General features: G+C 37.2%; 1 protein-coding gene across 2 annotated transcripts in view; it reads right to left on the bottom strand.

The window, feature by feature from the left end:
- RIMS1 (regulating synaptic membrane exocytosis 1) overlaps positions 1-26,679 on the bottom strand; it is a 482,695-nt gene that overhangs the window by 201,223 nt on the left and 254,793 nt on the right. The window contains exons 5-6 of one of the 2 annotated variants that reach the window (XM_012646050.1): positions 21,314-21,654; positions 17,671-18,536 (exon numbers count right to left, since the gene is read on the bottom strand). In XM_012646050.1, coding sequence (XP_012501504.1) covers positions 17,671-18,536; positions 21,314-21,654 — 1,207 coding nt within the window. Of the gene's footprint in view, positions 1-17,670; positions 18,537-21,313; positions 21,655-26,679 lie in introns of those variants that run through there. The other variant, XM_012646051.1, reaches the window with a different exon arrangement.

Here is a 26,679-nt window from a genome sequence, read left to right as displayed (position 1 = left end):
CTTTGGGATTCCTCTTTCATGCAAACTCAGTTATGTCTTTTTTTTTTTAAGTTATCATTATCCATCATTTATAGGTTTTTCAAAGTGAAATTTGATTTTGGTTTTTTTGTTTGTTTTTAATTTCTTTAGCTTAGGCAGCCATATAACATTAACCTGGAAGTAATTTCAAATGGTGTCCTGGTTAGCTTTTTTTCTTTTACTATGTTGGAAGTTTTAAATCTGATTTGTAAGTTCAGAAGCTGTTAATGGAATATATTTATTTGTCTTTACAGAACTACAATTCAAGTAATGCTACTGGGGGAATGGTGCCTTCTTTATTATCCTGTTGCCCAAATACCTAGCTTACAAGATATTATCATGGACATAAGCTATTTTTCCACTGAAAAAACAACAAATTAAAGAAGTTAAGTAGAATATTAGGCAAAATATGACAAGACTTCAAGTAAGTTATTAAAGAAAGCACACATTCAAACAGAGGTTCAAGATTATTTACATGATATACAAGCTAAGTAATTAAATGCTACACAGAAACTTGTGGTTTCAATTTATTACTTCTACACATCAATTCCTTTTCTATTTGTTATCCATTTGTTGTACTTTTTTTCATTAGAAGTACTTTTAAAACCTGTCAGGAATTAAACAAAACAAATCATAACCAGTCATTTTCCAGAACAGAGAACTCCCTATGTGTTATCTCACTTGAATTTCCAACCAAATCATGCAAAAGGCCAGGACATTCTCTGGGTTATACTATGCCTACAGGACCAGATTACTTCTACTTTGTTTACCCCTCCCTCTTCTTAAATAATAATATACAAGCTTTGGTCAAGATATAAATACACATATAATCCTCCTTCTTCTATATACAATAAAATATTTACTTCAAAAATAAACAGTCATACTACAAAGCATAAATAAGACAAATGTAGAGCTCAAATCTAGAGAAAACATAGTGGTGAGTGGTTGAAGCCATCCAGCTACCAAAAGGGAGACCAGGTATGGGTAGAGGCAGCTGGAGCTGCAATATCCTGTCCTACTGGGAGAGAAGTCAGTCCCTGCCTGAAGCTCTACCAGTTAACCAGGCTTAAAGTAATTCTAGTCAGTCTCCCAGGGTTGCCACTTGAAATGACTTAGGAACAAAGCACAGGAAACTATGGAAGAGAAAAAGCCTATGTTATATACTCAAACAGAATATCATTCAAGAAATGATTAAAGGCATTTTACTACCCATAGACTCTCACTGAGAGAATAAATAATGGATATGGCCTAACAAGAAGAAAAATGAAGCAGAAAAGTAAGAAGTAGTAATGGTGAATAATGAAATCAGTAAAATATGCTAAATATGTTGGTAAATAAGTATTAACTATAAAAATAATAATATTAACATCTATTTATATGAATGTTTAAACACAAGCTGGACAATTCCAGATAATAATACCATAGAGCTGGGGTCTGGTATGGGTCCATGGCCTATTAGGGACCAGGTGGCAGAGCTCCACCGCCCTCCCCACTCCCCCGTCCATGGAAAAATTGTCTTCTGTAAAACTTACAAATGCGGGGGAAAGTGAGCAGCAGGAGAGCAAGCGAAGCTTCATCTGTATTTACAGCCGCTCCCCTCCCCATTGCTCACATGACTGCCTGGGCTCTGCCTCCCCCCATTTCAAATACTTTTCCAAGTCAAATGTGCCCCCAAATAAATATGTAACTTTTTATGGGAAGCTCATATTATGATACAAAATAAAAATTCTCATGGAAGAACCAGCACTTCATAATTTATGAAGGGTCAGGTTTGAGATTTGATGGAAATTCTAAAAAAAACAATAACAATACTCAGGTGCCAACCCAGAACAAGTAAATCAGAAGCTCTAGGCTTTGAAGTGATCAAAATGTGCACTGAACTAGTATTATACTTCTCAACTCAGCTATACATTAAAATAAATTGGAGGCACTGCTACACATTAACTAAATCAGAAGGGCTTTTGGTGCTACGCTGATATCTAATTTTTAAAAGCTCCCAGGGAATTTTATAAATGCATCCAAATATGAGGATCATTGATCTAATCCAGCCCTCTCATTCTATTGCCTAAGGTGACCCAGTTCTTAACAGAACTAGAATTAAAACCTGTTCCCTTGACCTGTAACCCCTGGGCTCTTTTCCTTCCACAGGTCTGTAAGGTTACTGTTCCCAGAACAATGTGTGTCCCCTGTCTCTCATTATTCATGCCAGTCTCCCTGGCCAGAATAACATGTTGGTTCTTTCTGCCCAAATTTTACCCCAGCTCCATCATAAAACCTTAGTACTTCACTTCCCTCCTAGCTCCTATAACATGTATTATGTATACATCCTGTTTGGTGTCATAGACATAATATTTATGGAGCACCTGCTGTGTATCAGGTATGAGGCACACATAGCCATGAATACATTTTTTATTTAATATTTACAACTACTGCATGGGGTATGTACAATAATTGTTTCCAGTTTCCAAAATGACAGAACTTGAGGCTTACAGAGGAAGTTAAGTAACATGTCCAAGGTTATTAGTCTCTGGCTGTGACTAAAATTATTTGTGTCCTCATGGTCTTGGATATCAAATCATCTTCATAAAGTAACTACTCAGTGAGAATCTTCATGATCTTATGTTTTCTATAGATAAACAACAATGGAGACAAATGCCAAACATCAGTATTCATCATATATCTACACAAACATGTACAGGTCTTCGTCTCTTTTCTCCTATGTATATTATTGTTATGATTGGATTGTATCCCCTCCAAACTCATTGCTTGAGGTCCTAACCCATAATACCTCAGAATGTAACTATTAAATCTATAAACCAGGGAGAAAGGCCTGGAACAGATCCTTCCCTCATGTCCTTCAAAAGGAACCAACTCTGCCAACACCTTGATCTCAGACTTCTAGCCTCCAGAACCGTGAGAAAATAAATTTCTGTCGTTTAGGCCACTCAGTCTGCAGTACCCTGTTACAGCAGCCCAGAGAAACTAATACAATCTATCTTATGTGGTACACGGCAGCCTCAGAAGAGTTCACTGGAATTAAAATTAGATCTGCCCTTTGGAATGAAAAAAGATCCAAGTACAGAAGTTAAGCTCATTCGGTAGAACAAGACATGCAAAGATGATGGCTACAGGCAATAAATCTAGAATAATAGTAAGAATCAGAGATATTCCAAAATGTAGGAAAAAGAATGATATGGAAGGTCATATCTGGATTTCCAATATAGTAGCTGACATTAATGAAGTCAGTTTCTAGGGATCCAGCTTCTTTCTAACTTCTGGACAGGGATTAGTGAGGGCAAGCAAAAGCTTTACTTCTAGAGGGACTTAGGCAACAGAATCAGACTCACTCAGTAGGACATGGATCCAGGGACATGGATCTAATAACCAAAACTAGGTACAAATCTGGACCTGGTCTCAGGAATATGTTAGAAGCTAGATTGCTAGGACTGGGCTCAGACTGCAGAAAAAACAAGTAGCAGAATTGACTAAATGCTACTCATCAGAAGTTTGGGCTGGAGCTGGGGACAAAATGAGTTTGAAGCTCTCCCAGCTGCAAAGAGGAAAAGGCTTCAAGGGCAGGGAATCAGGCAGATCTTAATATCCACAATTTTTCCTTCTCTGTTCAATAGTGTGTGAAAGGAGAGAATTTTTGTTTGCTTCTGAAGTCTCTCCCAGGTCTGAGATTCTGTTATTCTGTTAAATTGAACCAAATGTAAGGACAACATTTTCATTCACTGGATAAAATGGGTCAAAAACACTGCAGTATGATTCTGCATTTTAAATGGATACTGAAGAACAGCTTAGATAAAATAGGTGACAATGAAACCTTCAATATCAAAGTTTTTTTTCTAAATTAACTTTGAAGCATAAATGTTTCCCCTTAAAATGACTTTTAGTGACACATCTTTTAAAACATCCTATATTAAAATGGTAAGCATATATTACACGTAAAATGTGTATGATTATATTTGAAAATGTAGCCCTCTTAATTTAGTTTCTCCTGATTCAAGAATAGAAATTTCTCTTGGATGCAACTAAATGACTAATATTTCTTGCTGTGGACTAATTTGGAAGAAATATTATTGGATTTAATCATGTTAGATTTATAGACTTAATTTCTTTCCTTTTTATAGAACTTATGTTTAGTCATAACTCCTATTTTAGAACCAAAGAGATTTTTCAGTCCTTTATATATTAAGCAGAAATTGAAACTAAAAATTCAGCTTCTCATCATAATGATTTCCAAATTTTTCTTAACTCATATTCTTAGAAATTAGAAATTTTAGCCCATGGAAAAATTGTCTTCTGTAAAACTTACAAATGCGGGGGAAAGTGAGCAGCAGGAGAGCAAGCGAAGCTTCACACACACACACACACACACACACACACACACACACACACACACAGAGTTATTTGTGTTCTATCTCTCCTCAAGATTCAAATTGCACAGATGATTAAAACAGCTAATGTCCATTCCATATCCACTCTAAGAAGAAATTAGTTTGCAGACTGTCTCTCTGTCTCTCTCTCTCCCTCTGAGACATTTAAACTAAAGTATCTAACACAAAAAATCATGCATCTCTCTTTTAGTAGTTGAGAAGAATTAAATTTATCTTTCCCTCGGCAATGCCAGACAGTAGTTGCTCTTCTCTTTTATGCATATTCTCAACCCTGTCCTTTGTAATGCCAAAGAAAATCAGTCCAGGTAAAACTGTTGGGCGTTAATGCTAAATGTCAACCTGTCCAACTGTCCAGTTGCTGTCCTATAGCAATCTCTTTCCTCTGCTTAGTTTAACAGAGCAAATTAAAGAAGACACTACATGAAACATTTAGTTGAAGGTTAAGAAGTGGAGGTAGAGGTCTCTAAAAGTATGTTCATCAGCCTATGTGGGAAAGGGGCCAAGGTAGATGTACATAAAAGGAAAAAGCATGAAAGAAATGAGGTGGGCTCTTTTCAGAGAGCTACTGAGGAGGGCAGGAGCTTTGTTCTAATCAATATATTCCCAAAGCCTGGTAAGTGTCTGTCACGTAGTAGAAACTCAAGGAAAAGTGTATGTATAAAGAGAAATTATTACAAAAAGAGAGGCCAGTGTTGTTACAGTTCCATGTGGACCGACTACTGTTTTGAGGTTCTGATTGCTAAAATATGGAAGGCCCCAGAAGACATCGAAATTGATTACTTGTAAAGTAAAAAGTTTATTCTAAAAATTGAAAATCAATAAGCAGCTTTTATGATATTATTACATGTAAATACTCAAGAACCAAATAAAAATCAATAATATGGAGGAGTTAAATTTCCCTTTCTATAGGTGCACTGTCAGGGTTCCTGTTCACTCAGAAGAAACTGTACCTAGGTTAATAGTCCAATGGGCTATATTAATTACTTAAAATCATGTCACATTTTTGCTTACTTCATATTTGAACCATGATTTTCTTTTGAACAGTTTAATTTTTTATCAATTCCTAATTTCTCCTTTTTAATATGGAAAGAATATACAGCCTTTCTTTACCAAGTTAATGATGTCATGTAACTCATTAGTCATTGGATAATTCTTGGAATCCATGACATTCTTTCTAATAAAAACATTCTTTTTGAAGCCTCCTGGAAATGATCTCCAGTTTTAATTTGGACAAACTGCTTTCTGCACACCAATGTCATCCAGGGATTTCTTTTCACTGGATTCCTAAGTTAGCTTCACTATTTCGTGTTTATTTGTCCCAATTTTATGATTATTATTCTCAGTTTTTTTGAATGTGTGTATATATATCCTTAAATAACTTTCTCAGAAGGAGAACGAAGAGTAGATTTTCTGAAAACTTGGCGTTGATTGATGGTTTAGATGTGTATAGAATTGCAGTTTCAAAATGACTTTGCTCAGAATTTTTCTCTGTATATTTTGTTTTATTCTAATTTTTTTATTGATACATAATGTTTGCACACAATTCTGGGGTATATATATTTTGTTACAGCATAAGATGAGTAATGATGAAGTAGGGGTATTTTGAATATCCATCACTTTGTATATTTATCATTTCTATGTATTGAGAACATTTTAAGTCCTCTCTTCCAGCTATTTTGAATTATAAAATACATTGTTATTAACCATAGTCATTCTACTTTGCTATATAACATTATATCTTATTCCTTCTATCTAGCCGTATGTTTGTATCCATTAATCATCCTGTCTCATCCCCCCACTACCACATACATACCCTTCCCCACCTCTAGTAATTATCATTCTACTGTCTACCTCCATGAGATCAATTCTTTTAGCTCTCACATATGAGTAAGAACATGCAATGTTTTTCTCTCTGTGCCTGCCTTATTTCACTTAATATAATGACCTCCAGTTCCACCCATATTGCTGCAAATGACAGGATTTAATTCCTTTTTATGGCTTAAGAGTATTCCATTGTGCATATATACCACATTTTCTTTATCCATTCATCCATCGATGGACACTTAGGTTGATTCCACATCTTTGCTATTATGAATAGTGCTGCAATAAACTTGGGATGTCGGTATCCTTTTGATATTCTGATTTCCTTTCCTTTGGATACAAATCCAGTAATGGGATTGTCGGATCATGGGGTAGTTCTAGTTTTAGTTTTCTAAAAAATCTTAGAATTTTGCAGGCATTGATCAACTATAGCCTAGAATTCATTGCTGATGAGAAGTGAAAAGGCAGTTTAACTCTTTTTCTATATATGACCTGGTTTATTTCTTAACCTCCTTAAGGATTTTTTCCGTTTTTCCTTTGTATATTTAATGGTGTTGAAGTTCCTCTTATGTTTCACAATTATGATCTTTGTACTCTTCCTTTGGACAGCCCCAGGGTTGTATGGGCTTCCTTATGGGTCAGGTTCATGGCTGCCTCTTAATTCGGACTCAAAGATCATAGGCTTCATATCAGCTTTTATTTTAATGTCTCAGATCAGATTATTTACTTTCTGACTAGGAGAATTGTCTAATTTACCTTCAGGCAAGCTTGTGATCTTGAGTCCAGTCATATAGTCTTGTATTTTGTCCAAGTACCTCTGTCCAAGCTCTGGATTTTGATACCCTGAGTGTTCCCTTTATTTTGAACTTAGATCATAATTTTAATATTTCAAAAAAATTTTTTTTTTTTTTTTGAGACAGAGTCTCACTCTCTTGCCTGGGGCGAGTGCCGTGGTGTCAGCCTAGCTCACAGCAACCTCAAACTTCTGGGCTCAAGCAATCCTACTGTCTCAGCCTCCCGGGTAGCTGGGACCACAGGCACGCACCACCATGCCCGGCTAATTTTTTCTACATATATTTTTAGCTGTCTAATTAATTTCTTTCCATTTTTTGGTAGAGATGGGGTCTCGCTCTTGCTCAGGCTGGTCTCGAACTACTGAGCTCAGAACGATCCGCCCGCCTCGGCCTCCCAGAGTGCTAGGATTACAGGCGTGAGCCACCGCGCCCGGCCTTCAAAAAATATTTTACACAGAATATCTGTGTGTTTGGTTGGGAAAGTTGCCCTGGGGATGGAGGTTAGGCATTTTAGGGTGTCCTAAACTTGTCCAAGATGTGTGTCATTTTGTTCTGTCTTTTAAGCACTCTTCTGCTCTTGAATTATCTCCAACTCCTGAGCTCAAGCAATCCTCCAGCCTTGGCCTATCAGAGTGCTAGGATTACAGGCATGAGCCACCACACCCAGACAAGATCTTCATTTCAATATGAGTTCTCATTGTACAACTTCCAGAGTCAATGTGTCTTGGTTTAACTCGTCTTTTGTAGTTCATTCTGTTGGTGTTCTTCCTGTCTCATGGACTTGGTGCATTCATGTTTAATATTGGGCACTGGGTAGATTTTTGTGGGTAGTCAGTGGAAGTTACCATGTAGATCTTTTTAGCTAGCTTGCTCTAGTAGACACTAAGTGTGTCTCTGACATTTGTGAACAAATAGAGTATGTGAACTAGAAGGCTTTACTTTAGGGTGAGTAAGGTATAAAGCTCAACTTTAGGATGGTAAGGTTGGGGGTCCTATAATGGGGGGGCAACTAATTTAGTATCTATGGTTTTTGCTGAAACAGTTCATGGAATTTCTTCTTGATTTTTACCTAGGAATTAAATGTTGGGCCTTCACTGTGTATAAGGCGGAAAAGAGGATGGGGGAATGGTAAGAAGAGTGAAGACAAAGAGTGTGCTACAGTTGTTCTGTCAACATATATTGATTTAATCTGCCAACCTGAAGCTCCCCAGTCCTCACTTCCAATTCCATTGATTCTGATGTCTCTGAGCCAGAAGTCTCCATGAGATGTTTCACGGCAGATAGCTTTCTCCTCCACAATCACACCCTCTTGTCTACTTGGCAAGCTCTTATGCCCAAAAGCACGTAAAGTTTTCTTTCCATCTTCTATAAACATCTCCTCTGCTCACAGTTCACCTCCTTTTCTCCTCACTTTTATGAGTATTTTATTGGGGTTTCACAGCTTAAGAAAAACAAATGCTGAGATTTGACAGCTATGTGAAGAGAAAATTCCTTTTAAGTCATAATTGTTTTAAGGTTAAAAATGTTTAAATATCTGTAGCCACATTCTCACCACAGATCCTGATTTTATCTTCAGGTATGCTGTCTCTCTGTAAAGTCCCCAGGTAGAGTTCTCTGGCTAGCCAACTGAAAATGCCATGAGAGCAGGAAGCATGGCTAACTCCATATCTATTTATCTATCTATCTATCTATCTATCTATCATTTATCTATACCTATATATTTATCTATGTATATATGTGTGTTTATTTAAACTCTGTACCTCTAGAACCCAGCACAGAGTATCTGCAATGTAGTAGGTTCTTACAAATATTTATTAAACCAATTAATACATGAATAAATGACCAGCAGCCAAATTTTTGAATTGCAAACTCTCTTAAAGTTACAAGAAAAAACACTAGCACCATGAAAAGGATGGAAAATGAATTATTTGCTCTCAAGAAAGGGAAATAAATTAATAACTTCTGGTGAAAATTATAAGTACTATGTGAGCAACAGGCATGGTACCGGTGGAGCCCAAAGAGGATACTCCTAATACTTTCAGTTTAAGGACTAAAGAACTATATAAAGCATTGCATGAATAAGTTATGTTTAAAGAATTTAGTACCTGATTTTTGCAGGGGTTCCCAACTTTTGGTCCTGATTCCCCAATGATTAAGTTGTCAGGTACCCACCTTAGCAGGCAATTGTTCATTGCCCACAACCTACAACTGGTCTTTGTCTTTATGGGGAAAAGTTACACCTGTTATTAACACATTAACTGCCATGTGAGTTGTATTTAACTCATGCTAGTCTTGAGCCCAGTGCCTCATGAAGCAAAACCTGGGCAAAACCCTGTAGTTGGTTCATGAAAATCTTACTTGTTGATGTTCTTATTGTTACAATTAATATTGAAAAATTAATTCTAAAAACATGGATTAAATGACTATAAGTCAATAAATATCATTTTTCATTACATTTTCCATTAATCAGAAAGTATCATTTTGTTTTCCAAGTTTTTATTCTATTTTTCTAATAAAACACCATGGCCCCAAGGATAAATTTTTTTTTCTAGTGTGGAAGTCAATGTGTTAAGGATTCTCAGTATTAGTCAACTACTTATTTTTTTATGCCCTTGCAGGGATCATTTTTTATACTAATTCAGATATCACATGCTCCCCAAAGAACTGCTAAATACTACCCAGCAGTAACAGTTACACACCAACCAGTTAGTGCTTGTTACACAGGTTAACATATGAAGCCATTCATGAAGCATTTTAGAAGTTCAAAGGCACAATTAATTTGTGTTGTAATTTCTCAGTTTACTCAAAGTCAGCAAGAAGGAAAAGATAAAGGAGGAAGGAAATCCTGTTATCCAATGCCAGGCTCTTCTTCCAACTCCTTTGGCTTAGGACTTATACATTAAGCTCCTTGTAAATATAAGTGGCTTGCACCCTTGGATCAAGGTAGCAATGTTTCTATGTTTTTTCCCAGAATTGGCATCATTTCTTTCTCTCTTCCACACTGACATCATCTTGGTTTCCTTCTTTACTCTTAGGCCTCTTCTCTCAATTCCTCAGGGGCCCAGATCTTCACTAGACCTTAACCCAACAGATTATATTACATGTTTCATTTAAATTCAATTGCTATATTATAAGCAAGATTTAGTTCACTATTTTCTGTTTTTCTTCCATGTACAGAGATTTATATTAGTTAACATTTATAAGTTAAGAGACAAGAGATGTCTAATTTTTCCCACTTGGCAATAGCAACATAAGCAGCATTCATTTTTATTTATTTATTTATTTTTATTTCAGGGTATTATGAGGGTACAAACATTATGATTACACTTTATGTCTTTGCCTCACCCGATTGAGGGTTAAAGGCATGACCTTCCCCTCTACAATGCTCCCCGTGTCCTTTAGTTGTGGGTTTATCCCCCCATCCCCTTAATCCCTGGAGAGTATTACTGCCATGTGAGCACCCTAGTGTTCATCAGTTAGTACCAATTTGATGGCGAGTACAAGTGGAGCCCATTCTTCCAATCTTGTGGTACCTCACTTTGGATAACGGGCTTAAGTTTAATCCAGGAAAGTATAAGAGGTGCTAGATTACTGTCATTTCTTATGATTGAGTAATAGTCCATTGTATATATATACCAAATTTTAATAACACACTGATGAATTCACAGGCACTTGGGTTGTTTCCACATCCTTGCAATAGTGAATTGTGCTGCCATAAATATTTGGGTGCAGATGTCTTTATCATAGAATGTTTTGTGCTCTTTTGGGTAGATGCCTAATAGTGCTATTATTGGATTGAATGGTATTTCTATTTTTAGCTCTCTGAGGTATCTCCAAATTCTTTTCCACAGAGGTTGCACTAATCTGCAGTCCCACCAGCAGTGTAAGAGTGTTCCTGTCTCTCCACATCCTCACCAGCATTTGTCGTTTTGGGATTTTTTTATAGAGGCCAATCTTACTGGGGTTAGGTGATATCTCATTGTGGTTTTGATTGGCATTTCTCTAATGATTAGAGATGTTGAGCATTTTTTTATATGTTTGGTAGCCATTATTGTGTCTTCTTTTGAAAAGTTTCTGTTCATTTCCTTTGGCCATTTGTTGATGGGGTTGTTTGATTTTTTCTTGTTGATTTTTTTGAGTTCTATATAGATTCTAGTTATCAGCCCTTTATCAGATGTGTAGAGAGTAAATATTTTCTCCCATTCTGTAGGCTGTCTATTCGCTCTAATGATAGTTTCCTTGGCCATGCAAAAGCTTTTTATTTTTAAAAAGTGGTAGTTGACCTCAATTTTTAGATAAGCCCACTAGATAGAGATGACTGTTAATCTCTGTGTGTTGAGGGAATTAAACTATATGTAAAAGATTATATTGCATATAAAAAGGCTGTGTTATCTTTCAGATGCCACTTCGACCAGGTTATCTTTTTTTGTGGAATAATTGAACACATAGCAAAATTATATCAATATATCAGGAAGAAATGGTCTTTCGAGGTATTTTATTTTATTTTATTTTTATTTCAGAATTTTATGGGGGGAAGTATTTTATTAAATTGTATTTTATTACATAATTATTCTTTACTGCTTATTTTTCCCAATAGAATGTAAGTTCCATGTGGTGGGGGGGCATATTCATTTTTTTAACCTTAGTAAATTCATAGAAAGTGCTAAGCACATATTTGTTAATAAATATAAAAACCAACTCAGCATAAATGTAAAATATGAATAACGATATAAATGACAAAAATAGTAGACATATATTAAGGAGTCACTATATGCCAGGTAAATTGTTAAATGTTTAATTTATATGGGTAAATGATAAATTGAACAAGAAAATGCCTAGGATCTAGTCAAATGCAACTTTAGTCTTTCATTGCCCTTTTAAATTTTACTTCATGGAAATATTCTTCCCCAATTCTGAAACTCACAACATGGCATACCATTCTCTTTTAATAAATCTCTCCAAATCTTCCTTTTCCTTCTCACTCCACTGGAGCCTATGAGATATAAAATCGATTCTCTTACCTTTTCTTTTTATATTATAGATATGGGTGATTATCTTACACTCATTATAATACTAGATAGCAATGGTGTAAGTGCCACAGGCAAAATCAAGACAGGAAGAATGCTAATTTAGTATCCTATTATATATGCATCATCTTATCCAAACCACTCAACAACCTTATGAGTTAGATACTTTAATCTCCATTCTGCCAATAAGAAAATGAAGATTTATGGAGGTTAAGTAACTTGTGTAGTGCTGGAGATCAGCATGGTTGGTTCCTAAGATCGCCCTAAGTAGGTAACGATGGGGTTTGGTAATAAGGTTATAGCTATTACAGATGGTGGCATTTCTAATTAGGTTTGAAATAGGAAAATGTCTATACTACATTGATAAAAGGTATGTTCTTTATAGTTAATGCTTTATTTTGTAAATGCTGAGTTGAGATTGGTTAAAATTTTTAGAGTAGGATGACCACATTGAATGGAGTATATCAAAAAATTTACTTGAGAATGAGATTAATTATAATTTAAGAGAAAACAAATTGTCTGTATCAGATAAATACATATATGATATCCCTATGTTCCCAGATATCTTGGGCTGCCTGTAACTTTTATTGTTCTCCTAAAAAGCACAGCTCCCTTGAGTTGCTTCTATTCTGCTGTCTTCCCTGTTCCCAGCACTGTGAGTTATATTGGGGCCCCCAGCTTAATCTCTGAGTTGGTGGGTGGTGCTTTTGAATAAGAATCGGCCATGCCCATTTGATTGAGTCAGTAGATGCTGTAATGAGCTATACATTTGTCTCCCTGTCAGTGGTTGATGCTTACAGGAAGGAGCCAACTGCAGAGACGTTCTGTGCTTGTAATAGGCTTTAGACCCTTAGGAGAAGCACTTGGATGTCCCAGGCCATGGGAGGGGCCCTGTAGCTCCCAGGGGATTGCTTATTCTCCACAACAACAGAGGTGGGTGGAGGAGCCTGGCTGGACAGGGTTAGGCTGCGTGAGCCTAGAAGGCTCTGCAAAATCTCTGCAGGGCTCAAAGGTCGTATCCCAAGCCCCTTGGAAAAGCTGTTGGGAGAGGAGCCAAACCAGTCTCTCAAAACTGGAAAGACTGCTCCTGGGGGAAAGGCCCGTCTATAATTCACCAAACTAGCTGTTGTAGTGTGCTCCACCCCTCTCTCACTAGAAAAGTTCCCTTCAATGTCTGTTTGCAAATGGTTGCCCTAACACTCTGTGCTCAACAGCAATGGCGCCACAGGCTAGGAACTTCACACCGGGGGCCCCACCCTAGTCTAACAGCCTAACTTTCCTGTGGGGGGTTGGATGCTCCACTGTATCATCACAGCTCAGACTTCCACTGTACTCTCACGTCACTTCTGCCCATGTGGGCTCCCTTGCCTCCAAATTTAAGCTCTCAAATCTCTCCCTTGTGCTCTCTAGCAATGCGCTTGTGTCCTGGAGGCACAGGATTCAGTCTGCATGTCTGATCTGCTGGTGTGCATCTCCAGGGAACGCCAGCAGGCAGAGAACTCCCAGACTGGATGCCCCTGGGTCCCCAAAGGGAAAGCTATGGGCCCTACTCTCCACAGAAACTCTAGACTAGAAGACATCACAGCTGATGCGAGGTGGCTCCTCCTGAAAGTCTCAATCTGCCCTCCTGGCTGCAGTGGGCAGGGAGGGGTGGAGGGGAGGAAAGAGACTGAATGGAAGAAAGATGGGACCCTGGCTCTTCCACTCTCCTTCCTTGGAAGGAAGTCTGCACAGAATGTCCAAGCTCTGGGATCATGACAGTTCTCCACACAATTCAGTGGCTGTAGCAGCACCCAGGCTCACAAGGGTGGTAAAGCTTCCAAACAATTCAGTAGCCTGCTGATTACTGAATGTGTATGGGATCCCCGTCACTCTTTCACTGGGCTCTGAGCCTCATTGGGTTTGATTCTCACTGATATCTCCTCCTCCTTTTCTTTTTCCCTTTTGCTTTGCAATTTCCCTCCCTGTAGATCCCAGCAGGCTCCACATCTCCTCCTCTGAACTACACCTGAGCTGTGCCCATTACCCTTCTCCTTTACATATAACCCTTCTTTCCCTCCAGCACACTCCAGCAAGCGATATCTCTAGTCAGCCATGTTGCCCTCCTCCTATATACTGTATTCTTACAATAAAGTAAGCTAGAGAAAAGCAGATGTTATTAACAAAATCATAAGGAAGATAAAATATATTTATTAATATTATTCATTAAATGGAAGTGGATCATCATAAAGGTCTTCATCCTTGTCATCTTTATGTTAAGTAGGCTAAGAAGGAAGAGAAAGAGAAAGGGTTGGTCTTGGTCTCTCAGGAGCAGGAGAGGCAGAAGAGGCGGAGGAGGTGGAAAGGGAGACAGGAGAGACATGTACACCTGGTGTAACTTTACAGAAATGTATCATAGTTTCTGTCTGACTTTTTTGCTTTTTCATTTCTCTAAAAAGGTTTTCATAAGATGCAAATCCTTTTTACACAGTTTCATTTAGTTTCAGTGCCTGTATTATAGAGGGTCCATGTCATAAAAGAAGTCAAAAGTAAATAATTGGAACCCTTCTGCCAGATTGTCTAAGGTCAATATGTTTTCTGGCACTGTTTCTTTTACATCTTCTTCCTTATCATCTAGCATTGGTTCAGAAGCATTCATCTCCATCAAGTCATCTTCTGTTAATTCCTCTAGTGTGGTGTCTATTAACACTAGAATTTCTCCAAGATCTATATTTTGAAACCCTTCACCCACTCCCAACTTTTTTTTTTTCTACCATATCCACAATTTCTTTCATGACGTCCCTGATTATCATAAATCCTGTGAAGTCATGCACAACATCTGGACACAGTTTTCTCTATCAGGAATTTATTGTTTTGGAATTGATGATTTTCAAGGCTTTTTCTATAACAATGATGGCATCTTCAATGGTGTAATCCTTACAGAATGTCATTATGTTCTCTTTATCATGGTTCTTTTCCACCGCATTGACAATCCTTTCCATAGCAGACCATATGTAATGAGCCTGAAAGGTCCTCATGACTCCCTGATCTAGAGAATTTCTGTTTGGGGGCATGTAGACCACTTCAATGCCTTTGATGTTGAACTCACGGAGTTCTGGGTGGCCAAGGGCATTGTCCAGTATCAAAAGAACTGTAAAAGGCAGTCCCTTACTGGAAAGGTAATTTTTAACTTCAAGAATAAAGTATCAAAGTAACTGTTACAGTAGAAGAGTAGGAGACAGGGCCAGATGGGATACAGGGGCTTAAAGATCAGATGCATATGTTAAAGTAAACAACCCTCGAGCAGAAGCTAACTAGAGGGGCTGATAACCACAGGCAAGAACTGGCTTCAATGGGTTAGTCAGCTGTCTCTGAAACCTTACATGAACTTTGGCTAATTATAATACCATATACATTGTGGTTTTAAAATTTCTCTGCCCTTAAAATAACTATGACAGTTCCAAAACAATCATATAAAGTATGAAAATGGAAGGGAACTTAATTTTAGGAATTACTACCCAAATTCCTAACAAAATGTCAACCCCTTGGCCTTGGATATTCCTCCCGTCAATTAGTAAGACTACGAAAGATCTAAAACCACTTCTCAGTGCAGCTGCTCTCTTTTAAGCCTGCCTGGTCTCCTCCGAGAGTGTACTTTCACTTTCAATAAAGCTGTTGCTTGCTTTATTTACATGGTGCATCCTGAAATTCTTTTTCCTGAGGAACACCAAGAGCTTGGAAATTCTTTTTCCTGAGGAACATCAAGAGCTTGGAAAAACCTCCACTCAGGAGGTGTTAACAGAACCAGCCCAGAAAAAGAGTTCTTGCCTAGCCTTCTTATTGTACAACCAAAAGACTGGCAGCTGATGTTTATCTTTTCCCTTGAAGGTTCAGGGGTTAGCAGCTTTATAGATAATGGCAGTCCTGATCATAAGCTGACTGCATTTGCACCAATCAGTTGAGTTAGCCTATCCCTTCCTGCTGGAGGGGCTTGCTGGAGCTCGCTTCTCTTCCTAATTAATAACTATCCTTTGTGGCATTTTGTTTCCAGAATAGGACACTTTTGTCTGCATCAAAAACTGGTTCAGGTAGATATCTTTTCTCCTAATGATTTTCTTAATGGCATCTGACACTTGTCTGCTGCCTCTTGGTCAGCAGAAGCTGCTTCTCCTGTTTTCTTGACATTTTTTTAAAGTCAAACCTCTTTCTAAATTTATCAAACCATCGTTTGCTGTCATTAAATTCTCCACCTTTAGGTCCTTCACCTTCCTTTTGCTTTGAGTCATCATATAATGACCTCGCTTTTTCTCACATCATATTAGAGTCTATAGGTATGTGCCTCTTACAGCAATCCTGTGCCCACATAAAAGCTGCATTTTCAATAAAAGATAAAAAGGTATTTCGCAAAAAGTACAAAAGTTTTCATGCCTGTTGGCTAGCTGCAACAGTGGCTTCACAAATTTCCTTTTCAACAATGGTCTTTACACTTGAAATGGCAGGCAAGCATAGCTGAGACTTCCATCTATGGTACATATCAAGCTATCGAGCAATTCAACTTTTTTGGTAATATCATTGCTTTTCTCTGCTTCTTGAAAACACTTCAAAGCATCACTAGTGGCACTTCATATGGGTCCCATGGTGTTATTCAAAGTACTGCACTAAATATCATGAAAAATATGTAAGGACCAAGAGAGATCACTCTTTACTGCTCATGAGGAGGTGATTAGGAGTTGATTAGTGTCATTCAGAGTTTTAAGCAGATGCTTACAACACTTAAGTTCACAGTAGAAGGCTATGAAATTCTTAACCGTAGTACCCTATGTACTACAGTTAATTTTATGCAATTATTATTTAATATTACATCTTTAGGTGTGTTTACATTTCTCCCAACTGCAGATGGTACCACGTATGGACTGTATGTATTTTGTGTATGTTTTGAGAAAATTTAACTTTTTATAGTAGATTTGTGTATATTTTATGGTAGTAAATGGTACAATAGACTAGTGTCTGCATATATTTTATGCATTCATGACATACTTAACTTTTTCTTAGAGTTTTTTTTTTCAATATATTTCTAGGCTACACAGTTCATCTGTGAATTTGTTCAAATTGTCTCAAATTTCTAAAAAATTTTTTGATATATTTATTGAAAAAACTCCACATAAGTAAACCCATGAAGTTCAAGTGTAAACTGTAATTTCTTCACAAATTGTGAGAAAGATTAATTTTAAATTTGAAAAAAATTTTGCCACCTTTGTCACCGGAATATTACACCACTGAAGTTTTCCTTTTTTTTTTTTTTTTAATGTATTTCTCTTTATAAGGCGCACCTTTCATTTTCTAGAAAAGAAGTTATTTTTCCCAGAAAAATAAATCCACCCTAAAATAATATTTTAAAAACATAAGACTGAGTGCTGAACTTCCCAAAATGACAGGACACAAAAGCACTAAGAACTCTTGTAACCTAAATTTTAGCTTGTGATTATGTTTTTAAATCCCCCAAATTAAATAAATAAAACAACTAAAGCTAAAACCTTCCATTGGCCATAACGCCGCCTGCGGACATGCCAAGTCTAATCCTGGTACTCCCGGCCTGGCAAAGGTCCCGGCGCGGCCAGCGCCGCCCCTCACCTTTCTCGCTGACGCTCTCGCTCTCCAGCTCCACGTCCTCACAGCTGGTGTACTCCGGCGTCGACACGCCCTCCTCCTCGGAGCTGCTCACTGACATCTGCCGCTTCTTGCCGCCCCTCTTCGACCGGTGCGGCTTGGGAGGGGACGGCCGCACGGACTCAGACTGGTCAGAGCTCAGCGAGTCGTTCCGCAGCATGGTCTCCACCTTTTCGCGCTTGGCCTTTCGGATGAGGACCGCCGAGCCGGGGTCCAGGCGGCTCTGCTTCCTGAGGGGCTCCTGGGTTTTGAGCTCTGGGGCTTCTGCGGGGACCGGCCCATGCCGGGGCGCCGGCGGGCTGTGGTTCGTTAGCGGCTTGGCGCCCGGCGCCCTGGCCTCCGCAGTCCTCTCGGCCGAGTAGGCCCGCGGCGAGTCCGGCGGCGAGGCCCTGGGGGCGGCCGGCGCGCGTTTGCCGCCCTTGGTCTCCGGTGGCGCGGGGCCCGCCTCGGTGCGCGGGAGCGCCACGTCGCTGTGGCGCCGCTCGTGCCTCGCGCGGGACACCCGGGCGTGCATCCGCATCTGCTGCTCCTCGGGCGGCGGTTTCACCGGGTACCGCGCCAGGTTCGGGTCGCTGCGGTACCTGGTCTGGTATTCCTCCTCTTTCCTTTGCTTCTCCTCATCCGCCTCTTTGCCCTCATCTCGTTTTTCTGGCACGTCGGAGTAATCCTGTGACCGGCCTTTTTCTAGTCTTCGGCTTTCCCGCCTTTCTTTCCGCTCCCTTTCTTCCGCAGCCCCCTCCCCGGGCTGCACTGAGGTCTTTGGCACGCGTTTCCGCTCGCTCTTCAGGGCTCCTTTGCCGTTCTGCTCAGAAAGCCCTGGAGTCTTCTTTCTGTGGTATACAAGGGAAGGTCAAGAAAGAGAGCAATTTATAAAACGTAAAGACCAGACCTAAGAAACATTTTTTTCCTTCTCATTCCAGTCTTAAGCCATTTCGATTACAGTAATTAGTTAAACTTTGATGTCAAGTTGATAATCAAGATTATAAAGAGCCACATTAAATCTGTACATCGAGTTAGATTTTTAAAATGCAGCTCCCTTGCATCGCAATATATTCAGGGACGTAAAACATTGTTTTCACATTTTAAATTTTCCATAAATTAACCAGATCAATTTTAAAAGTCAGTAATTCAATAAATGAATAAGTTCTATGCTAACCACTGCTTGTGACTCAAAGACTTGAAATGTTTTAGATGAAAATAATATAGATATTAATAATATAGGAGCAAAAGATAATATATACATATCACTTCAAAACTAAATATATACTAGATATATATTTGGATAATATACAATCTTTTATTATAACTGAAACGTTTACAGAAATGTGAATACAAATATGTTCATTTAAGAAATCAAATCTAAGAGTACTTCTTTGATAGAACAAAAGTAATTTTAACTCGAAAAGGTGCACCAAAGCACTTTTTATGGAGTTGACTAGGACCATAGCTTTCATTTTACCTTTCTCAGGTAAAAATCACAGAAATATTGAAAATTTTGAAATTGTTATTCATTCTCCCTTACTTCTCCTTCTCCTTCTTCCTTATTGCAGGATACAGTCGAAAAGAAGAAAACAATTTTGAGTTCTACTTTTCTTTCCATGCTATTAAAGGCACTGGCAAAGATAAAAGGAAAAGAAAGGGTTTTGCTATCTCCGAATCCTGTAGATGTATCATTCAGTTGTTCCTTTCAGTCCTTCTCTATACAGTGGAGTACACCTGATTTTGGAAAGTTCCAGCAATTATACCAGAAGTTACAAAAAGTAGGTGCCTTGACTAAATGTTCTGACACTGTCTGATCTAATGTGTAATTAAAATAAAGGCAAGCTAAGGCTGTTTTTTGAATCCTGGGGTCACAGAGAGGGCTCTCCAGGGGTAACATCATTTGATTGGAAGTCCAAAAGTAGATGTCATAAATGAACATCAAGAAAAAGATACAAGATGGGAAAAAGTGGGGCAGTTTCTGTTGTGGGTTACGAAAGTAGCAATTGCTAAGATATATCATGGGGTGAGTTTGAGGAAAGGCTGGTGATGATGGAGAGAAAGGGTGTGGAGGGTTTCAGATGGCACAGGAAAACAAAACAGAAGCATGGTAGGTTCTGCTGGAGACACTTAGACCATGTTGGCCCTTTGAAATAAAAGGGATTCGGATCTGAAAGTGGAACTGCAAGGATGGTGGTGCAATTTTACAATGTAAGGGATCTGATATGAACATGTATTAATCACCATCAAATATAGTTTTCATAAGAGTGTGATGACTGTACTACAAACATGTAGTAGCTCATTAGGCATGGCTGCTTTTGTTAGAAGTTTATATTGAATCAATTTACTTTTCTTGCAATGCTGATAAATTATGCTCATCTTGCAGAGTTCATGTGAGGATTAAAGGAGACACCATCTGTGAAGATGCTTTTTGAAAGGGTAAGGTATTATGCAAATGGAGGAGTTCTCCGGTCTCTCTGATTCTTTGCTCTACTAATTACACTTTTTCTCACCTTTACCTTTAATTGTTTTGTTTCCACTAGCTCCTGATCGGTGCACAAAATATGGTCAGGAATTCTTCAATAATTTAAAATGAACAGATTTATTATTCTTTCCACATTGCTTCTCCCTGAAGTTGCCCAACCCCTTACTACCACCCACCTCTCCTCCTGCTCCTATATTCCCCAGTTCCTCTTACTGTCCTATGTATTTACATCATTAGTAAAGGTATTTCGCCTAGCAATCTTCTTCAAATTTCAACTAAAAAGTCAAAACGAAAGTCTCTATTCAGTCCCCATTCTTGACATTTTTGTAGTTTTTCACCATATGTCAAAAACAGAACTCTTTTCTCTTTAGAAACTTTACAGCCCCAAATTCTCTGTCTTATTTAAAGATATCATCTTCTATCCATTCCCAAACTGTACCTTCAATATTTTTTGTCTCTACCTCACCCACCACAGTTTGTCACCAAAAACTATTAATTCTATCTTCACTGAGGTACCCCGGTGTCCTTTCTACCTTCTCTCCCAATAGTTTAGGCACACTCGTTCTCTCTTCCTGTGATGTTCTCTTCTACTCTACCTCCTCTTCAACTCCTGGATATCTAATAAAGCTTAATTCAGAAGTCACTTCCTGTTTCTTGGAACTCCCAAAGTACTATATGTATTTTCTAGCTTTGATCAAATCAGCATCTGGGTTACTTGCCTGGGAGTCTGTCTTCACTAGGGTATTGTGTGGTCTCTTCTCTAGGTTCTCTCAGAAAAGGGACCATGTCCCACCATATTCTCTCAGAGCATGCTTTTAATTAAAAAACTAGTTCTCTAAATGAGAAATGATCTAAGAGCTTTTCTGAGTTCAAGGTTGGAAGTCAGTAGCTCAGTCAGGTGACTTAGCTTATGTTACATAAGCATGTAACATATGAATGATATGAAAGAAAAGCTTTTAAACAAAGGTCTCCTAAGGAACATCTTCTAAAGATAGACCAAGCACCTCTGGCCTGTTGTCTTCCACATGGGGCCTCAGAAGTATTCCTTCCACATATTCCTCTTAATAGAAGTTAAATTCTTGAAAATAGGTTTTCTCTCAAAGCAAAACATTGCCTTTCACTTAAGGGTTAATGAACTATTACCTCTCTCTCGGAGGTTCACTTCTAGACCTTGATGAAGGCTGCTTCTGTTCAGGCCCCACAGCTTGCTGCGAGGGTTCAGCCCCTTTGCTCCTGTCTGGTGGTGCGCTGGGAGGAGCAGTGTCCTGGGAGGAGGCAGCTGCCGTGCTCAGGGGTGTCTGAGACCGCGATCGCTCTTGGAGTCGTGCTTTCTTTTCTCTTGGTACCTCAGAACCAGCACCTGTAGCTGTATCACTCAGGGTTCCATCCTGACTTGGCTGCTGAGGGCCACTTCCAAAGAACCATGCCCCAGATTTGGTTAAGATTTCTTGTTGCTTTCGACATAAATTGCATACCCACATAACCTATTTGAAGAAGAGAAAACAATATAAATTTTCTATGCTATTTGGAAATAATTTATTTCTAATACTTAAAATATCTTTAAGAAAAGAGAATGGTCTTCATCTTCATATTTATCCTTGAAAATTTCTTGTGAAAATGGCCCTCCCACAAGTCACAGTCAAGTATTTGAATGCCTGGACTGGGTCCCATTTGAGACCAGATTGACTCTGGTTTCATTTCTAATTTGATGATTCTGAGTTCCTTTTATCATGTATCTGTCATATTTTTTATAATTGACACCGAAGTTTTATTTAAAATATCTGTTAGTAAAAAATGTTCTAAGCAGGGTAATTGATTATAAAAATGTTGCAAGGAGCTATACAATTAATATTTATGTACATAAACCTGAGTATCTCAAAGGATTTAATTGATGTCTGTCTTCTTAATAATCAGCCCACTATTAAAGTCAATATCAAAGTATTCATATGGAACACAAAAAACATAGGCACAAAAGAAAAAGCTATATATATTCTCTAGTTTCTTAGTAATAAACAAAGCTCAAGAGTATTTTATGCTCTAAAATATAATTTTCCATGCACATATTTACTAAAGCAATAAATCTGAGGTTGGGTTTATTCATATGTGACCACTCCAGTGTAATGTTTCCTTCCTTAGCAGAGCTATTTTGGAACAGTCATTTAGAAACATATCCACTGATAAATTATAAGATGTATCATCACTTAAAATAAACCTATGTATCAGCCCTCCTCTTGATGACCTTTAAAATGAATGTAATCATGAGGACGATGATCATAATAAAAATAATGAATAATAGTAATAATAGTAAGAACAACTAGCTATCACCGGGTAAAGACAGGTGCCAGCAGCCTCATGAGCCTTCTCATCAAATATCCTCATTGTCTCTGCTTCTTTGTGCTGTGATTTCACCTCACTGCCTCAGTTTCTTTTCCCTGAATGCATGTCAGGTTTTTTTATTTTTTGTACTTCAGAAACGGCAGTCCCAGGAAAAGCTAATCACCAAACTCTAGACCCTCATTTTCACAAATACTGACTCAATCAACAAATACTCAAAAACATTGCGAAAGGATGAGTAAATCTTAGATACATTAAGTGAGAAGCCATAGGAGAGAGTAAAAGCAGCGTTTAGTAGGACAAAAGAAGAAAATGTACTGCTGAAAAGACTCATGTGGATAGGGAAGAAACTATAACTGTAGCCATGGAATAAGGCAAAGTAAAAGCTAAAATGAGAATAAGAAAAAGAGGGAGAAAATTAATACATTTTTAAGGGAAAATATTGTAGATGAACTGTTAAGAACTACTTTCCAAGCAAGAAAACTCAAAGGAATTAATAATACGGGAAAAAAACTAAGATTTAACAGAAATATTTGCTATAGAAAATTTAAGATTGATGAGCGTTAATTTATTCCTTTAAACTTCCCCAGGTCATAAAATAAAGTGGATGAGGTTCACAAAAAATATTATGTATAGCATCTGCATGAAGTATTATAATCAATATCACAGAATTCCTATTTACTGAGATAATAAACAAAATGAACAACAATTCATTGCATGAGCCTATATCAAAATAAAGAGTTCATAAAATGTGACTTCAATTTAAAGTGCCAAATAAGGCTATATTTTGCAGAATGTATTACCATCTCTTTGACTACATAAATAAAGTCCCCCAGAAGTCCTGATTGCTTGAACATGGACATATCAAGGATAGCACTAAAAAGTGCCATATTCCAAGGTGAGGACTCTTTCATGAACAATGCCACTGGGTCTCCTCTATCCAGAACCCTGGATGGGGACAAGGGATGTGTTTCCTTTTTAATTGCTTCTTTGGCTGACAAAATAGGGATAAGAAGGTCTGAAATCATGTGGTTCAAAAAGGTTGGTATGAAATTGTGACTATTTTACATCAACTAAATAGACATTAAATTTGTATCTCTGACCAGGTGTGGTAGCTCACACCTGTAATCCCAGCACTTCGGGAGACCGAGGTAGGAGGATCACTTGAGCCCAGGAGTTCAAGACCAGCCTGAGCGATATAGCAAGACCCCATCTCTATAAAATATTTAAAAATTAGCAGGGCAAGGTGGCACACACCTGTAGGCCCAGCTACTTGGAAGGCTGAAACAGGAGGAAGGATTTCCCCAGCTCAGGAGTTTGAGGATGCAGTGAGCTGTGATTGTGCCACTGCATTCCAGCCTCAGAGATAGAGCAAGACCATCTCTAAAAAAGTACATAAATAAAAATGTATATTTTTTAAACTAATAATAAGCAAATTATTACTCACCATCAAAATTAGGTCCTTTTCTACAAAAATATCAAGGCATACTTAAAATAAATATGCACTTTCTTTAAAACAATACAGGAATATAATAAAATTTGCAATTATTACAAAGTTTCCAAAATTGAATTAAGCTACATAAAGAGGTAGAAAGGAGCATAATACAGATAGAAAAAGGATAAAGAATATTGTTGCCTGTATATCTGAATATTTTCTAGAAGATTTTTATCACAATCTTATTTTAATTGCTTCACATTTTTAAGTGTTATAAAAAGCAGTCAGTTAAAACTAATTGCCAGATTTGGGCAAGTTCCAAATGTTGAATATGTACAGAATTGCTACATGAACAATAAAAGCAAATAAAATATATTATTATTAATTAAAGTCATGTTTTATAATTAATTTAAATTCCGGTTTATTCAAAAAGTTACAATAGGCTAAGTAAAAGCAGCAAAGATATTTTAAATGATATCTTTAAAATACCATTTATTCATTTGTCTGTGATGCTTCATTCATTTTGTCTATTTTTAACATTTAGGAAAAATAATGTTTAACTCCAGCCTTTTTCTATATCTTATTTCCTTGTGTACCACAACATTTCAAAATTTGATTTTTAAAATTAACTATAAGTGTGGTCAATCTATCCTCCAAATTAAAAACAAAATTAATTATAAAAATGTTAAAATATTTATTTTTATTAAAACATCATCTCCCAATCTCTATTTTAATAATATGAATTATTCATGCTATGACATTTACCAATAAAAAAGAAATTGTTTATATGAGTTATAAAGTCAAGAAAAATAAGAGATTACAATAGAATACTGTCATACATTTGAACACTGTTTCTGCCAAACATTCCAGACATGTACAAAAATGAGCCAAATACTAAGAAGCAATATGGTTATGTTTAAGATTCTTTTTTTGAATTTAGTATTAAGTATTATATTTGCCTGAAGCTGTAGATAATCCAAAAGTGGAGTGGGAAAATTTTTTAACAGAGTCTTTAAAAAAGAGAATAAGGCATAACTTTTTCTACAGAAAAAATTCTATTTATTTAAAACACACAAACACACTTTTATAATCAGGATTATACCCTGATTAAATACCCTGGGATGTGTTCTAACCTAATCTAAACTAAAGAAGGTTTGTGCAATAACTTACTTTAACAATTCACAGATGTTAAGCAATCAAATACAAACTCGAATGAAAGATTGTGGTGATGTTACTCAACTTCTGAATCTCCATGCCATACATCAGAAAAATGAAGAGCAACTGAAAATTGTATTTTGACCTTTTGCTGTAATAGCACTTTTAATTCTGTCTTTTCCACTTAATCCTTAAGCAATACAGTAAACTATTTTATAAAACCCACAGTAATTGTTTACCCAGAGATATAAAAATGACAACACTCTGACTGTATATATATGTGTGTGTGTGTATATGGAATTCCATAGATAAACCATGAGTTTGGCAGAAAAAAAATGGTATTCAGGTGGGAGAAATAACTTTGCACTTGCCCTCACATGAAATGTTTAAAGTTCCAGACACACAGAGAAAAATAAATGTGCCTGAGATTTACTTTTGATGATATTACTAAAGTGATTCATGATGAGGTCGAGAATTCTTATATTAACACAAATGTCTTTTACTAATAGGAATTCATCTGAAGCATTTACTATTATAACATAAAGAATCAATATAAGCATGAAGATGTAAAAAGGCAAAAGATATTGTGATTAAATTTTCATTCTACATTTTTACAGGTAAACTTTGAGACTGATTTTCATTTAATATAGTATGTTTTAAAAAATTATCATAGTACCATCAGAAAATTATTATACTACCAGCCTGGAAAACATGAAAAAGAAGACCAGAATTCTTATAGTTGCTACATTTTCTGAATACTTTTTACTCATTTTCCTTACTTTATTTGGGGAAGCACTCACTCCTGCAGAAACTGGGAACAATATTATCCAAGTAATATTTCAACTTTGTTGAAAAAAGTACATAAGATAGTAGAAAATAGTAGATGACAGAATAGATGAGAATGAATTCTCTTTAGTTCTTGCGTGTGTGTGTGTGTGTGTGTGTGTGTGTGTGTGTGCGCGCACATGTATGTCTCCTAATCTTGCATTGTTATTGTTGCTATTTCATAGGTTTATTTTTTCCCTTTGGAAGTTTATAAAATACATTATGTGGATTTGTGACACATAAAATATGACATACAGTGTTTTTAATGAGTAGAGCACTCCCAATTCCACTCTTCCACTATTAACATTTTAGTTTAATTTTCTATGCAAATTTAAAAGAACTGAGATTCCACTGTAACTTTTGTACTCTACTTATATATTTAATATTATAGTATAAGTAATCCATGTGATTCTAAATGTTTCTAAAACATTTTAATATCAAAAAATATTCTATAGAGATGGCATATCATTTACAGAACCCTTAACTGCTTAAAGTCTTTAACATTAACATACAACTCTGCAGTGAAAACTGTGTTGATCAAGCTGTTTTCATATTTAAGGTCATTTAAAAATATATTGGTATTAACTGATCAACACATAAGTGTACATATAAGAATAACATCTATTGGATGTCGGGCAGGAGGAGGGGGGAGGAGGGGACGGGTATTTGCATACACAAAGAGTGCAATGTGCACCATCCAAGGGATGGACACGCTTGAAACTCGGACTGGGGGGGTAGGGGGAAAGCAAGGGCAACATAC

The sequence above is a fragment of the Propithecus coquereli genome, unplaced genomic scaffold (genome assembly GCF_000956105.1).
Source record: "Propithecus coquereli isolate 6110/MARCELLA unplaced genomic scaffold, Pcoq_1.0 Scaffold24, whole genome shotgun sequence".
NCBI lineage: Eukaryota > Metazoa > Chordata > Mammalia > Primates > Indriidae > Propithecus > Propithecus coquereli.
The sequence above is the reverse complement of the archived record's forward strand: the minus strand, read 5'-3'. Positions and strand labels throughout refer to the sequence as shown.